The 16,782-nt window shown below is 45.9% G+C and overlaps 2 protein-coding genes across 8 annotated transcripts in view; one reads left to right on the top strand and one right to left on the bottom strand.

The window, feature by feature from the left end:
- LOC309663834 (transducin-like enhancer protein 1) overlaps window positions 1-10,226 on the bottom strand; it is an 87,004-nt gene extending 76,778 nt beyond the window's left edge. For all 5 annotated transcript variants that reach the window (XM_082468389.1, XM_082468392.1, XM_082468391.1 and 2 more), the window contains exons 1-4: window positions 10,085-10,226; window positions 9,198-9,298; window positions 7,690-7,753; window positions 7,531-7,575 (exon numbers count right to left, since the gene is read on the bottom strand). In XM_082468389.1, the coding sequence (XP_082324515.1) occupies window positions 7,531-7,575; window positions 7,690-7,753; window positions 9,198-9,298; window positions 10,085-10,108 (234 nt within the window). In that variant the 5' untranslated portion in view covers window positions 10,109-10,226. The remainder of the gene's footprint in view (window positions 1-7,530; window positions 7,576-7,689; window positions 7,754-9,197; window positions 9,299-10,084) is intronic.
- A 1,436-nt stretch (window positions 10,227-11,662) lies between these two features.
- Window positions 11,663-16,782, top strand: part of LOC309663825 (spermatogenesis-associated protein 31D4-like) — a 210,537-nt gene continuing 205,417 nt past the window's right edge. For all 3 annotated transcript variants that reach the window (XM_082468361.1, XM_082468363.1, XM_082468362.1), the window contains exon 1: window positions 11,663-11,861. The gene's annotated coding sequence lies outside the window, so the exon portion shown is untranslated. The remainder of the gene's footprint in view (window positions 11,862-16,782) is intronic.

Here is a 16,782-nt window from a genome sequence, read left to right as displayed (position 1 = left end):
GTACTGTAGATCCAAGTTTTTAATCTGGATTCCAAGGACTTGCTGAAAGATCTTAAGATGTCCACAAACAGCCAAAATTGTTGGGCAAAGCTATCTTGTGTATTACAATGCGTACTTATTTTTGCCAAGCAGCTTTCACCTGATTTTCATATGGGTTCAGGATCCAAAACAGTGACAACTACCGCTCTACCTAAGGGGCACATTAAATGCTACTTAAATGCCTACTCGAACTCGCTGGGAAAGGAAGATGCAAGTCTCAAATTCAAGCCTCAAGCAGACTGCAACACAGCTGGAATAACAGAAAAAGGCCCATGAAAAAACAATACTACAAAAATCAGAGCAACAGTAAGCGATGTGACAGCCTCCTGTTGGAGCAGCCATGGAAGGCCTTGAAGTAAACAGGCAGTGTTGGTATTTGAACTAGACCTTGAAGGATACTGAAGGAGGCCATGTGAAGTTTGACAAAAAAGCCTGGACTTTTAAGAAAACAGAAAAACACAAAACATATTTTAGGTATGAAGAAGGGACCCATCTGGCTGGATTAAAGGGCCTGGAGGGAAGAGGACAGAGGTGACCAAGTAAAACTGGCAGGAACAACCACCAGAGGCAGATACACAAGGCTGTGAGTGACGGGCAGCGAGGCAATTACCGGAGTGGGAAGCCAGAATCAGAAAAAACGGACATACCTAGGAAGCCAAAAGACCCATGCCCCTAAAGGAATTCTGCATTCACCACCTTAAAGGTGTTCCCTTCCAGGGCGAGCGTTCCAAGACTGTTTAAAATGTGGGCTAGTGGACTTGACCGTGGAGTGGGGGTGTCCCAGGGGCCACTCCGGACAAGCCAACAGGGAGCACTGAGAATATAAGTACTCTGATTTTAACCCCTTCAATTAAAATTTCCATGTATTATACATATAGACAACATACCAGCACAGTAACATATTTATAGAACTTACAAATTATAAGTGAACAAGTCTGGGGATATGTTTTTAAACTTTTTACTGACAGGCTGCACAAAATACCGCAGACTAATAAGCTAGTTACATCAGTAATGACACTAATATCAAACCCAGTCCAGTGAATTCCCTGGCGGTCCAGTGGTTAGGTCTCCACACTTTCACTGCTGAGGGCATGGGTTCAATCCCTGGTTGGGGAACTAAGATTCCGTAAGCTGTGCGGTGCAGCCAAAACAAAACAAAACAAACCAAAACAAAGAACCCAGTCTAGTACCACATGTATTTCAGCGGTTTAACAAACTGCATGAGTTGGTCACACAAGTTCAAATGTACCTACATTCTCAAAGACAACTGATTCCACTTTATCAAGTGAATAATGATTATCTAATGAGTATCTATTGGAAATAGGTGCACTACCCTTCCGGCGTGCACAGCAATGTACACCTACCACACTTAATAGCAGTTTTTCTCTATTCGGCAGATGAAAAAAAATCGATTCAACGCACAGAATTCTTCTAGCTTATTTTTTCCTTATACCCAAAATAAGCTTCACACTACCCTTTTCTCACGAACATATTTTGTGGTCAAAGATGACTAAGTAGCAAATAATACTACTAGAAAAACTAAAAAAATGTGTTTGTTATACCTAGTATGAAAACATGCTGGGCAAGGGGGTAAACAATGTTCTCATGGTTATGATTGCATGTTGCTTCAAAGCAGACAAACAGAATTAAAAACTTAGTAGTTACTAAAAATTGAAATGCAAACTAATGAAATACAGACTTGTGTGAAATCACAGGTTAAAACTTTTTGTCAACGTTTCTTGGAGTTTCACAAAAAGTGTTATGGTGACTGGGTGATCTATAAACTGAGCAGTTCTGTAATCATGGTGGTTTTTCAAACAATTTTAGAGACCATTTTTTCTTTAACCAAGTGAATGGTAATATATGAATCTCTTAACTTATGTTAAAATTGTGGTAATCTTTTTCTATTTTTCTGATCAAACCATGCCTCAGAAAAAAATTAGAAAATCTCTCCCACACCTGAGGGCCCACGCCTACACCCACACCGCCCCACAAACACAGACTCTACTTCAAACATCAAGCCATGTTCATGGAACAATCCTACGGCACACGTCTCACTACAGAACTCACCAATCCCATTAGCAAACACTATGTTGAAGCTATAAATGCCTAATCTTGTCCAATAAGCCAACTTCCCAAAACAGCTCTCTAAAGTTTAATTAAAAACCATTACACCAAATATTCCACACTAAAAGTACTAGTCCTGAGAAATTTCAATTTTTAAAAACCTGAAGCAACAGTAAGCATCATGGATAGGAAGGGTGGCGGGGGGCACGGGACATGACTGAGTCAATCAAACCTTAATGAGAGTCCAGTCAGTTTCTTAGGTTTAATCCACTTCTAGAGACCACAGAAGTTTAATAATAATAGAAAAGCTGAAGACTTAGATCTAGCGAAACTCAAAATGGTTCCAGGAGCCAGTAACTGAATATATCTTTAGTGTAACTACCACACAACATGATTTATTTAAATATTTGCTAAAGGAACAGATTTTCCTTTCTGTGTTTCTTAATAAACACTATTTGGAGGTGGGTTCCGAAGCCTGGAGGGGACTCATGCCTCTGGGGGAATGAGTCCCCTCTGGTGAGAGGAGCCCTACTTCAGGGCCTGCCTAGTCTAACCCTTTTACAGAGCAGAAAACCAGGGCCAGGCAACTTGTTAATGACTCACCCAGTCACTAACTGAAGTCCCTAAATAAGTGACCCTAACCCACTCTATCTTACACCAAGGTAGATCCCAGAGATCAGCGGGACATTCCCCCTCAGCCCAGCCCTCTGGAGATGGCGGAACAAAGGGGAGGGGAGGGAGGCTCTCTGACCCAACACGTGCCCCCCTGGCCTCACCCGACCCTATCACATCCTGTCCTTACATAAAATGCTGGTATTTTGTTCCTCATGGGTTTTTTGGTTTTAATTTTGAACTTTAAAAATACTGTTTACCTTGAGTGCTAAACTTTTTGACACCTCCCTTAAACTCTGTGCCCGAGGCAAAGGCCTCACTCACCTCACCCTAGGCCAGGCCCTGGACAGAAATCTGCAACTAGCCCAGCTGTGGAAGGGGTCAGGAGGGTGCTGCTTAAGGAGTGAAGAATCCGCCCCGCTTGCCAATAAAAAACAAAGGCTAATCTTGCGCCTCGGAATCTAGGTTCTAAATACAGGGAGCTTTATCTCTTAACTCCTACTTGTAAAGGACAGGCCTGGCTAATGAAATCAAGTGGGGGACCACTCCAACCTTGAAGACAGCTACCTTCTTTGTATTACAAGGTAGAGCTTAACTCTAAGTTCCTATACTCCAGCTGGCCAGTCCCATTCTGAGATACTGACTTAAAAAAAAAAATCTCAAAATGAGAAACTGTAGACTGAAAACCCAATGGTTTAAAAACAGGAAGAAAGGTAAAACGTACAAACAGTAAGAGTCACATCTAAGGAATTAACCCACAGGTGAATCCCTAACAGTTCCACCTTAACACTTTTAAAACACTACTAAAGAACAATTTCTTTCTAAAGAGAAACTTTAAAGCACACATCAAAACTGTGAAAGCAGTTTCACTCCAAAATTTATATGGTCTGAGACACTGTGCTTGCTGAACTATCACACAGAGTTTGGAAATGTTCAGCTCTCGTCTGGTTTTTTTTTCTCTTGCTCCTCTCCCTCCCCACCCCACAATCAGGATTGCAGAATACTTTCCTTTCAGAGCTAGTCCTTTCATTTATTTTTAAATTCTTCCACCACCCTGGAGAGCCCGAAGCACTCACTGCCTGCCTTCAGAAGAACACAGGCACAGAGAGGCAAAGTAAATGATCAAACTCACTGCATCGCTGGGGCTCAACCAGAGCCCCGATAACACGTTTCAAATTTTCTTTGGTTCTTCGACCCATTTTAACCTGCGGACAGTACTGCTCAGTTGGTTACAACTTTCTACCTACCCACAGCTGTGGTCCCCACAGACCAGTCAGTACTGCTGATTTTCCTAATTTTTAGAACATGAGGCTCACCCCAAGGTGTCTCGCAAATGATGAAGTTGATCAAAACAAACATTGAGAACAGGCACGCAGTGGGGTAGACTTGGGTCGCTAAGCACAGGCCCAAGGGTGATTCCACCACTGGCCTCATGCGCCAATGGCAGTGGGGGAGGAGGGAGACAGGGAAGAAGCGCTGAATTGGGAACCAGGTGAGCCCAACTCAAGCTTCAACAGATGCTTGGCCCTGACAAGTCCCAGACTCTGAGCACGCACCCAAAGTTGCAGGCAGAGCAAAACACCTACCCAACCTAACACCTACCACCCAATCTACTTCACAGGACGAGGCAAATCGCTTTGGAAAACTAAGTGCTGTACAGATTCATGCCACCAATGACAACTTACGGCATGGCTTCATCAGCGTGCTGAACAGGTATACAAGTGGGATAAATCAGGCTTATATAAGTACTTCGAGTGCATCTTATTCCCCAAAATACCAAAGGAAGTAATACCACTCCACATGACAGAAAAAAAAACTTTAAATATCACACTGCCAAACACACTAGGTACAGCCCTCAAACACAATTAGACTCACGTTAACCTGCTACTTTTTCATGTACCCTAACGCTGGTGGTATCAGAATTGCTCCATCTTTCATGAAAAGTCTCCACCTCTCTGTATAGAAATATCTAGAGTTTACACGACCTACCTGAAAAGAGGACAGGCAGGAATCTATAAAAGGCTCAAAGGAAAAATATTTTTGTCTTCATGCTACAATTAAAGATTTAAATATCCATGACCATCCTGATCTCGTTGACTTTTCGGTAACCAGCCACAAATAGAAGCAGAGAAAGTGAGGGGAAGGCTTATCAGGAAGTGTTGACACAACATAAACACAGACTGCGGGCACCAAACCAAGTAAGGAAACCACAATTATACCATTCTTGATTTGGACGCACTTCCACTTTAAAACTTCCACACGGAAAAGTCGGTGGTGAGATTTGACACTGAAACCTCTCAAACTCACTCCTCCAACAAAGCCGCTGAAAGGTGGGGAGGAGAGCGGTCATCACACTGGAGACAAATCTTAACAACATTAAAGCTCTCTCCGCGGAAAGTTTCCCCATCACTGCATTTTTTTTCAGTAACAAAGATGTTGTCAGAAATGACAATTTTTTCTGTCCCCTGATGATGCCTTGCTAGCATTTGGTTATAAGCCATAAAGCAGGACTAATTTCAGCCTGTCAGGAGTCTCACTAATGCCCAGTTTCCCCCTAGAGAGAATTCCTGTCAAATCTAATGAGAGCTCCAAAGGCCCTCTCTACAATATAATGAGCACTTAGGCCATGCTGGTGATCAGGCGGCAAAAAGCATCAATTTGAGCCTGGCTACACCCTGGGGGCCAGACGTCACCAGTTTTAATAAGAATTATGATTACTAGCTGCACCAAATGCCTCCTCAGAACTTATTATTAACGTGTGACATTCAGAAGGATGTTTTTCAAATGTAAGGCCACTTTAAACTGAATTACAGCGCTGTTCTGCATACCACTCTAGTTAAGGGTCTGTCAGCATTTACAATATAAACTAAATTTCAGGGGGCTTAATATCCTACTATGAAGAACACAGCGTCTCTCAGCTTTTCACATCTTTCAAATTACTAAGCATATTATTAATGCACACTGGCTCATGGACAGACAATATATACCCACAAATGCCCGATGGAGTACAGAAACTCATTTGAAAACTATTTTCACACCATGGGGTTCCTGACCCTCATCGTCCCTTCTTCCTTCTTCCTATGCGATAAAGAAGAGGTCACTCCACCAAGCAACCTACAAGAACCCAGAAGAATTTCACACCTCCTGTAGCTCCCCCAATAAATCCAGCACCAGCATACATCACATAGAGGTGGCATTCCCTTGTATGAAGTCGGTGAGGTTGTTAAATCCTTTGAGTTTATGAGTTTAAGAGAAAGCTCAATCTCCTCTTACCCTTCCAGAATATTTGTTGGGGAAAAAAAATGTGCCTTTAGGGTAACTTAAAAAAAAAAAGTGGCAGGTTAGAACTCCTGGACCAAGTCTATTTGCGTAATTAATTTAAATCACCATGTATCTTCTAGCTTAATTACTATCAACAAGTTACAATTGCCTCAATCAGGCACTAGCCATTTACGCACACAGAAACAAAGGCACAAACCCAACATAAACTAGGCTACCAACTTTGCAGATCAGAATAAAATCAGCACTTTTAAAGGCCCAATTACATTGTTAATGAAAGGCCCTGAACTTAACTATCTCCTTCCAAACATATAACTGAGAACAGATCTAAGGTACATGACGATAAATTAACATTATGAAATCTATGATGAATTAAAAATCAAAGAGCGCAGAGTTACAAAAGCAGAATTCAACTCTGAAACACACTTGCTTAATGAAAGTCTTTGAATATAAGGAAGATCTGAAGGCTGAACTAATCAATTTCTCCACCGTGCCCCAGCCGGTCAGCCAAGCTCTTTAATTTAATGAAACAAGGGTTTGAGATGAAATAGCACATATACATCAAGTAAGAATTGTATTGTTGCACTTTGAAATGTGTCCAACTGTGCAACTTCATCTGATGATAATTTTTTAAGAGGCAATCGATTTCTAAAAGACTTATTGTACCAGAGTCTTGATGAAAAAGTGAATGTCAGCATATCTCCAAAATACTTACACCCTGCCATTAATGCTTTCTTTGGCAGACAATGACTACTCAATCGAGGGTCCTTTGGGCTGAGCAATCATTTAGCTTTTCTTCTCTTATGAGATCCTTAGTGCCTTGTTCCAGCTCAATACTCTTTTTTATACACCATTATAGTAGCCATAAGTGTGAATTTTATGGGAACTTGCAAACTCATAGTCATAGCTCGAGCTTTCCAGTCACTAATCTTTTCATGCTTTTAAAACCACTAGGACTGACATATGCTGTGGTCATAAAAGGATGCTTTTTTCACCTCCAAACCTGCATCAACTGAGACATTTTTCAAAGAGATGTTTGCTAATAAGCCACTGATCCTGAGTGTCGCTTTATGTAGCCCCAAAGCATAGGGAGAACTCCATAGTTAGTCATATAACTTGTTTAACCTGAATAAAGACACTCCCGAATACCCTTCTTTCCCACAGAGATTCACACTTCTTACCAAATCAGCATAAAAACATTAGTTATTATGAACTTCAGAACTCTACAGGATACACAGATCTTTCAAGAGGAAAATAAATGTATCCAGGCAGAAAAGTCAAGTCAGAGCCTCAATTCCTACCTGCCTATAAACAGGCTAGTTTACACTTCCAAAGTACCTCTCACCTAGTAACTTAAACATTCTATAATTGTCAAGAAGCAGCTCCTGCTGCAGAATACTGCCACCAATTTGCAGGAAGGGAAACCAAGGCTGAAAAATGGCATATAAATCCCCCCCACTCCTGAGGACAAAGCCAGTATAATAAAATCATGACTTACTTCTCATTTCAACTTGAGATTTTGCTAAAGCTTACCTGTTTATGCATTTCTATGTTTAATCCATATGACATTTCATAATACTGTAAAAAGAAAAAAAGAACCAAGCATTTCATTAACTCACATTTTGTAATGCCGAGAACCCATATTTGTTAATATTACGTGAAAAGGAAAAAAACCTAATCTTTGATACCTACCATCACATAGTGCCTCTGCATTTCTGTCTTTTCACTTGCCAGTTTCTCACATTCCAATTTAAGGCTACGAAAACAAAACAGGCAACTTAATGTAAACATTATGTCACTAGTTTTAACATCTGCCTCACATGTTTGCACTTCAAGTAAAAACACAGACCAATTTGGAAAAACCATAAACTATCTAGGTAAACACCCAAAAGCTTTGTCCTTGCATTTAATAGGGAAAAAAGGAATAAGGTGAACAGTACAAGGTATCCACTCAGCAACTATTCTTTTTCTTCTTGGTGCAGACCTGGTCTCATACCGAGAATGAAAAAAATCTGTCAAAACCTCTGATCTACTCAGAAGACTGATTTCTCCTCATGGTCATCTGTTCACTCGTACTTGCTTCCCTGCATCAGAGTTTGCTTCCCTGGACTTCACCAAAACCTGGCCTTTGCACAACCTTCAGTCTCAGGCATAGGCCATCTCTGCCAACTCAAATAGTCTCTAGGTTTGAAAACTGTACCTGTAAAGTTACTTCTACAATTGTTGGTCCCTTTTAAAACCTTTGTTTTTTAATTCCCTGCCAAAACATGTTACATAGCTTCTGCGATTAAGTAGGTTGAAGTCTTCCCTGCTTGGTAAACATAGTGTAGGCAGGTATGCTTCAAGCTCTAGAGATTATTATCTTCAAGTAGACAAAAGGCCAATAATCACAAAGCCTCTGCAAAATAAGAATATTCACACCCAAGCATCTGTGTGTTTTTCAAGTGTGACAAAAATAAAAACTGTCATTACAGTTATTTCTTAGCTCTAATCAGCTAAAACTTAATAGAAACAGGGGAAGAAACTAACATTTCTATAAAGTCCACTATGGACAGGGTGCTTTACAAATAGTTTACGTTTATAAATTTTCTGAAGCAGCTCTCATTAGATGAAGACACTAAAGCTGAGATGGCTATAAATGTGACTCCAAGCCCTGTCCTACCTAAACCAATCCAGAATGAAGCCAAAGCAGGTGAGCTTCCCCCTACACACATCCACCCCACCCCCCTCACCACCGCTAATGATGGGCACAGCTGAAAGCATCTACCCTCCCATAATGGACTTTGCCTCAAAGAACTCAATTCTAGTATGGCCAACAGTGATTTCAACACCCGCTTCGCCTCCCTGAACCTGTACTCCTGAGCTGGGGCATCGACTGAACCAAGGTTTCAGCTCAGCCTGTTGCAAAATAAATAAATGAAGTGCAAATATTTACAGTTCTCATGCAACTCCTAAATACACGAAAAAAGGCTCCCTGGAACAGCAGCAAACGGGCAAAAGGGAAACAATGGGAGGAGGTGGAGACAAGAGAAGAGGCGGCCCGGGAAGAGCCGGGAAAGGGGGTAACGTGAATGACAGGTCTTAACTGCGACTCCACACGCCACCGCCTGGACGCAAGTACTAAGTACAGCCGCCGCCGCCGCCACCAGGGGCACGGAGCTGCCGGGGCGACCACTCACCGGGCGCGGCCGGACACGCACCTGTGATACTGCGCCTGCAGGAACTGAAATTCCTCTTTAATCCGGTCCAGGGACTCCGGGATAGTGAACTTGAAGGGCTGGCCTGCAGCCTGGTGCGGCGTCTAGGGACGCCCAGCGAGGGGGACCGAGGGACGGGTATGAGGGCGGTTGGATAGAGAAGTCAGTGAGAGAACGAAAGAGTGGGTGGGACATAAACAAAAAATAAAGTTAGAAGTGGCGGAAAACGGAGCCCCAAACTCGAGTTTGCGCTTCACTTTGGGGAGAGGGAAGGTGGACCCTCCCAGATCCGAAGCTTCTAAAGAGGCTTGCAGCCTCTTCCAGCCTCCAGGGCGGGTCCCGGTAAGCGCGCCCGGGTCACCTGGCTGAAGGGACAGGGGCTCCCCGGCGGCGGCCGGGGAGGACCTGGCCAGATTGTCGTCGACACCGCCGCCCTCTCCCTCACCAGGGTGATAATGACCCCGGGCACCAGAGGAGAAAACCCCCTTATGCTCCCCGTTTCCAGTGTCGCCGGGGCCACCTCCAGGCGCGCCGGAACGGGGGCCGCATTGACATGTAAATAGGCGACACGAGAAACAAAGAGGGGGGCGCCCTACCCGCCTCGGGGAAGGGAGAGGATATGGCCAGAGAAACCCCAGTCTCCCCGAGCGCCCCGCCCGCCCAGTCTAGACGTCAAGTAAGAAGGCGTCCAGAGCAAAGGGGGGAAATTGAGAGTTTCAGTCCACTCCCCACCACAGGAGGGGAGGGCCCGGGACCTCCCAAGCCTAGCACCCCTAGATGCCACGGTCTCGGCCAGAATGCAGCAGCCACCCACCTCCTCAACCCGCAGCAATAGCGCCCACCACCCCCCACTACCCTGCTCCCTACTCAGCCACCCGACCGCGCCTCACCGGGTGCCGGCTCTGCGGGAACATCGCTCTGGCGGCGGCCGCGGCTCTGTTCCCGGGCAACTCAATTCTCCGCTCAATTTCCAACTTTAATCTCGCCGAGGAAAATTAAGCCGGGAAGCCAGGCAGAAGCGGGTAGCGCGCTGGCCACGCACGCAGGCGCGCTTGGCGGGGCGCACAGGCCACTCGGCGCCGGGCCGCTCCTGCTCCCGCCGATGCGGGCTCCCGCGCTCAGGGCCACATCACGGGGCACCCCGGGCCCGGCTGCACCAAAAACCTGCGGGGCGCCGCCGGCACTAGGGAAGAGGGCGCAGGGGCTACGCTCCAATCCGCGGGCCTTGGCCGCCCGTGCTGGGAGGTGGGGGCGCGGTGACTCCCGCCGCGCTCCCCTCGGCGATCCGCGTGCGCCGCACCCGTCCCGGGCAAACAAATCCAGGCGGGCTGCTCTCCTTTGCTTTTCTCCGGGTCCGCCTCTTTTCCGGGTTTTCCCCGCGGCGCCGGCCGCCGGCGAGGTGCAGGTGGCGCGGCGCTCCGGGCTAACCCCACACAAACAAACCTGACGATGTACAGGGCTGATCCCCGCGGGTCCGGGCAGCGCCCACAACCAGGCACCCGCGGGCTCCCTGGAGGCGGCGGGGTGCGAGGTCCCGGCCGCAGCGGAGGCTCCGCGCCCGGCACTCCGCAGCCTTAACCCGAGCCGAGGAGCGCGGGATGACGATGAGGCGGAGAAAGTGAGGAGGGCGCGCCGGGAGGCGGCTTGGCACGCCCAGTGCGGCCGGCTCTCGGTGTTCTCTGCGGTTGCACAAACCCTCCTGGCCCGACGGGGCTACTCCGCGGAGGGCAGTCCCGCAGCCGCTCACTGCTCCTCGAGCCTTGGGCGCATCCGGGCGCCGCGGCCCGCGCGCACTCGTCCTGCACGGCCGGCGCGACCGCTCCGGACCTTTCCTCCGAGCCTCTCTGTCGACCCCCTTTCTTTCCTTCTCTTCGTCCGCCTCTCGCAAAGGGCGCTCCAGCCCGCTGCAAAGTTCTCTCACGACCCGGGGAACGACATCCAAGAGATGGTGGGGAAAAGCCCAAGAGTGCTCTCCACCGCTCGACCTCCCTCCCCGGCGGGCAAACTCCGCGGGCGAGTCCGGAGTATTCGCGGCGGGGGTTAAGTCGCCGAGGGCCACCGGAGGTCCGGGTTGGTGGCGCGGGTCCCGCCCGGCCGTGCGAGGGTGGGGGTGGCGCAGTCGGCTGCCTCGGGGACGCGGGGCACAGGGTACCCGCCGCCGCCGCCGCCGCTGCTGCTCCTGCAGCCGCCGCTCCCGCCGCCGCTGCCGCCGCCGCCGCCCGCGCCTCTCGCGCCGGTTACATTAACACGCGGTTTCACACTCCGGAGCTAACCAGCGCCGGCCCCGCCCAGCCCCGCGCGGGCGGGGGGCGCGAGCGCTGAGCAGGCGGGGGACGTGGGCCCGCTCGGGTGGAGGGGGGAGCGGGAAGGCCCGCGTCAGCCAATCGCGTGCGCCGCGCCCAACGTGGGGTGCGGACGCAACGCCTCCTCAGAGCCTATGGCAGCGCGGCACCGAACGGGCTGTCTCCCCCTGCCCCCCTCTCTTCCACCCAGCTCGCTTCCATCTCCGCCATCTCCCCCGTCTCCCCTCCCATCCACCCCCACCCCTCCTCCGCCAGCCGCGTCCTCCCGGGCTCGGTGAGGAACTGTTCCTGGAGGAGCCGCGGGACGCCGAAACCAGCCAATGGGAAGCGGCGAGACGCGGAGATTGGCACTGTAGATGGGAAGGTCGGTGGGAAGGAGAGCGGCGGGGCCGGGCTGTCAATCAAAGTAACGTGGGGCAGCAGAGGGAGCGCGCGGGAGCGCGCGAGCGGGAGGGACCCGCGAGTGTGCAGCCGCGGAACCTGGGGACTCGAGTGTGCAAAAAATCCTGCCACTTGTTCACTTTCCCTTTAACGAAAATCCTCAGATCTCAGTGAAAGTAACTCAGAGACTAACCGCGTAGTTTCTAATGAGGGAGAATGGGTGCTTTTTGTTGGTTCGAGCCAAACGCGTCTTTCGAAGCTGGGCCCTTGTTTGATGCTACTCTTGAAAGTGAGGTCACATTCAAAAATTTCTCTGAGGGTTGTTTTTCCTTGAGCTGCCTTTTCGCGGACTCACGAGGAGTGGACTGTGCACTTCGTGGAAAATGCATAAATGGGCAACTCATTGGCTGGCGTACGTACACCAGCGGCTTAAGACTAGGCTTTTGATGCCCACGCCCCCTTTTGCACCGAAGGTGGTAGGAATTGGTTTTTATTGGAGTATTTCAAACCACTTTGCAAAAAGATTGGCCTGACTTGGTTTGGCGGGAAGGATACCCGCGGTGCTGCCAGGGTAGGGCTCACGCGTCCCAGTCACAGATGCGTTGTTTTGCCCGCGGCGCGAAATCTCGGGTCCTTCTCTTGATAGTCCTGATTTCGTTGTGTTGGGAAGTAGAGGGCTGCTGAGAGTTTTAGGGGCCTCTCAGCAACATGACCACGAGTCTGTTTCCAATTACTGGAAACAAAGGGAGACAATGGGATAAACAGCATTGAGACCTGAAAAACCTGTCCTGCCCACCCCATCCCCGTAGTTCGCGTGGTACCCACCCACCCCCGGCAGAAATGTGTAAGGAGCTAGATGGGAAGCGTTGGGTAAAGGACGTGGAAAAAATTCTTATGAGGTGGAACTTGACTTTAAAAGGATTTTGAGATTTTAAATAAACAGGGCATACTGCGTCAATCTCCAGTTTTTGTCTGTTTTTCTAAGTACATCCCACAGAAAACCTTCAATATTGCCGCATTTATGCTTGAGTTTAGAGAGCAGTTCAGTTGAGCTATTTCCACACGATTGGTACGCGAATAATGCTGTTTTAGCCAAATGGTGGTGAATTCTTCCATGAGAAAGACACATCTTTGACAAGCATTCATCTTATGTTGGAACATACTTAAGTTTTTGGTGTTAATGGCCTCCGTGTTACCATTATTTTACTTTCAAGAGAGTTAGGGAAACGCATTTATTTAAACAGAAATACAATTTATTCGAAGATTTGCTTTTACAGCAATCTTTTTCTTGAAATATTAAAAGAATCATTTTAGATAATACTTTTCACTGGTGGAGTTCTTAAATATGTATGATATTGATTTGTCTATAATTGGATCAATCCCAAATATCAATATAAATGAAAAATTTAAGGAGTGATTTTAGCCAGTCTGTACAACACCATAGTAATTCTCAAACAAGTTCAGCATTGTGGCTCATTAAGTGGGGTAAGGGAGGGGTTCTGTTATTCATTTTGCTGACATGGGAAATGAATAGGAAGGAAGCACTGCCCCTTTTCTTGGTTAAACTTGGTGATGATGAGAGCAGGCTTGCCCCACATACAGAACTTTCTGAATCATACTGCCATGAGCAGCTAAGCTTTGCCCGTTGGCAACCTGTGTGCCTTGAAATCATGTAGTGAATGGGCCACCTATACCAGTCTGTGGTTGGTTCATCCCATAACCAGCTCCGGGATTGTGTAGAAAGTGCTTAGATGCCACAAATATGCCTGTGCATGCTGGGACAACTAGGGCAACTGAGACTTTTCTCTGGCTTACCCAAGCTTTACTTTGATTTACTGGCACACGCTGGTACTTAACTTTAAGTAGAGAAGTTAGAACAGGAACAAAACTGTTGCTACTTCTTTTTCTCTCCCCTCCCCATCTCCTTCAAAATCAGTTCTAACACACTGTTTTTAAATGTTCTCTAATATAACTGTTCACAGCAAACATGTCTACTCACTGTATTTCCTAGTTTGCCAAGGGTAAAAATTAGAAATTCTCTTTTAACTAGTGCTTCTTTACCAGTAGAGTTTGAATCACCAGGCTTTCTGATTTCCTTATGATGTAGTATCTGGAGAAAAGAAAGAGTACTGATTTGAAAATTGGAAGGCCTTTAATTGTTTGCATGAAGATGGTCGGTTTTTTGATGGCTTCTTTCTCTTACAGCATATCCTCCTTAAGAGAGGAGGCTGGGCCCTTTTTCAAGGTCATGTTTTCTATGTGATTGTCATGCTGTAATAATTATACTACAAAACTCTCATCAAACTGCATTACAAATGATGGTGTTTAAACAATCAAGTAGCTTTAATCTTATGTTTTAAATAAATAATATATGTGCAGATTGCCTACAGCCTTTTTAAAGGAAAATAGTCCTACTCACGAAATCTATAATTTTGGTCTGCTGTTTAAAGTCTGTTAACCACAATCTTCTTTACCTTTAACATATTCATGTGTTGATGATGTTTTTTACATGAAATAATGTTAAGTACCCCTTGTCCATAGGAAATTGTCTCTGTAAAAAGTTCCCTCTTTATCCTCTGCAAAAGAAACAAAAAGATTGCCAGATTATTTATTTTATCATTGATGCATATATGAGTATATTTCCATTCGTTGCTGAGTTATCAGATTTTCAACTCACCAATAGTATAAGTGATTACAAAAACTAGGTCCTATCTATAGTATAGGTACTAGACACAATGGGAAAAATTATGAATGCTGGTCATAGAAATTATGCATCTTTTAAATCTACTACTGTTTTATTTGAAATAAATAATAATTATGCACATTTTTAAAAGATCACTTTTGTCATTTTCTCTTCCTTTCAGCTGTTATACATTTCCTCATTTGACTTGTTTTTTTTTAACTGGAAGTGTTCTTAAACCTAAGAATGTAGGGTCCAGAAGAAATCTTCCGAGCATTCCTTTAAAACCTTTTTTCCCCTCACCACTTTACCAAAGAAAAGGGCAGGATGGGCATGGTGGATGGAGGGGAGAAAGCAGAGAAGAAAGAAAAAAAAAAAGTCAGTAGCAGATCCATGCAGCAGTAAAACCTCAAATAAAATCACATCCAAAGACTCTCTTGCGGTTTCACACAATATGGTAAAATTAGAGATTGCAGGAAACCAACTAAATTAAACGGGGAGCATTTGAAGAGAAACGAGCAGACTTTATGAAAATGACACATTGACTGACCAGTATGCTTTTTTTATCAACAATTTCTTTGTTAAGACGCAGATCAAAGGAACCTGCATATGTTTTCATTTTGTTCTAACTAGAAAATTACATCCAGATGTTTAATAGGCATTTGGTTGGTTTTTCAGCATTGATTAGATATGTTGGTTCTGTTTGCTTACAAGTGTAGCCGGATCATTAGCTAATGCAAAGAAATGTTTGCTGGGAGTTGCTAATTAGGGCTTTTGGAAACCCTCCATGCTCAAGAACAATTTGTACAGTGGCCAGAGAACTTGTGGGACTTGGGGAAGTTGTTTTCCTTTCTCTGTCAGGGTGGGGAGAAGCAGACAGCCCAGTTCCCTAATCTCTTTTTGCCTAGGGGGATTGCGATGCTATCCCTGAGGACTAGAGTGCAAATAAATTAGGAAGAGACCACACAGGCACTCCAAACCCAGAGATAAATGTGCTCTTTCTGGAACCACCACCATGCTGTCTTTGGGGGTTGGGGGAGCGAACATCTAAAACGCTGAACATTAACATGTCGAAGATGCTTGGTGCTAATGTTATCAAATACACAGCCTTTTAAAGTATACTTTAGAGACAGATGGGAAAGCCCTTTATGATAAACGAGTGTACTTGAATTCATTACTGTAGTACTTATAATTGAAAATGTCTCCTTTGCAATTTCAGTACTTTTACAGGGTACAAGAGACCAAGCTTTGGAAGGGGGAGGCTGGGGCTCGCGAAAGGAGTGAGGGCGCGTAATTTTGGAGACGAGGATGAGACTGGGAGGAAATGCAGTGTTTACTTTCACAGCCCACCCACTTGTTTACCTTGTTGAAGCCCCAAAACTTGTCGGAGATTAGCCGTTCACACGGTATTCAAATAAACTGAGAATTTGAGGCACCAGGCGGATAAACTTCTTAGCTGGCCAATCATGTTTTTAAAAACACTTGGCCTGCGGAAGAACACCACCTCAGCCGGGGCGAATTTTGTTTATGTAAGTCTGAACTTCTAGAGAGGTGTAGGTCCAAAATAGCCTGTGTTGAGAAGTCATCCTAGAGGTGCAGATACAAATGTTCCTCTTCATCTCACCGCCCCTTCCAGGCCTGCTTACATCTCTTGCCCATGTTTGGCACACGTGTTAATTTGTTAATGTGGACTGGTAAAAGTTGGGATAATACACTTTTTTTTTTTTTTTTTTTAATCCTTTAGGTTTAGCATTTAGCTCAACAGAAGCTGAAGGGCATTTGGTAGACAAAAGAACAAGTAGTTAAAGGAAGCACCTTTGACGGCTCCTTCCCATATTCGCATAATGGAGCAAACCCTGGCCACTTAATACTCTCTGCAATGACCCACCTTGCTGCAGGCCTTGGACTTGCTAGGAAACCAATCTTAAACAGGGGCACCTTTCCTCTGGCCTTAAAAGCCTTTGCTTTTGGCAGTATTATTTAAATAACTTTTCTTCCTGAAGCTAGCAATTTCTCTGAAGGGTTAAAGCTGAGTTCAGCTAATCTCTGATTGCTTGGTGCTCCTCACGGTTGAAGGCAGGTGAACTCTGGAGATGAGAAAGGGGCTAGAAGGCAAGTGAATATTCCAGATACCTCCATGGCTTCTAGAATGCTAAGTCTAGACCTAGATGAACAAGTCAAGTGACATAATTACAGAATGTTGGAACATTTCACAAGACGACTG

Source organism: Balaenoptera physalus, assembly GCF_965194825.1.
Source record: "Balaenoptera physalus genome assembly, chromosome: 7".
Classification (NCBI taxonomy): Eukaryota; Metazoa; Chordata; class Mammalia; order Artiodactyla; family Balaenopteridae; genus Balaenoptera; species Balaenoptera physalus.
The sequence above is the reverse complement of the archived record's forward strand: the minus strand, read 5'-3'. Positions and strand labels throughout refer to the sequence as shown.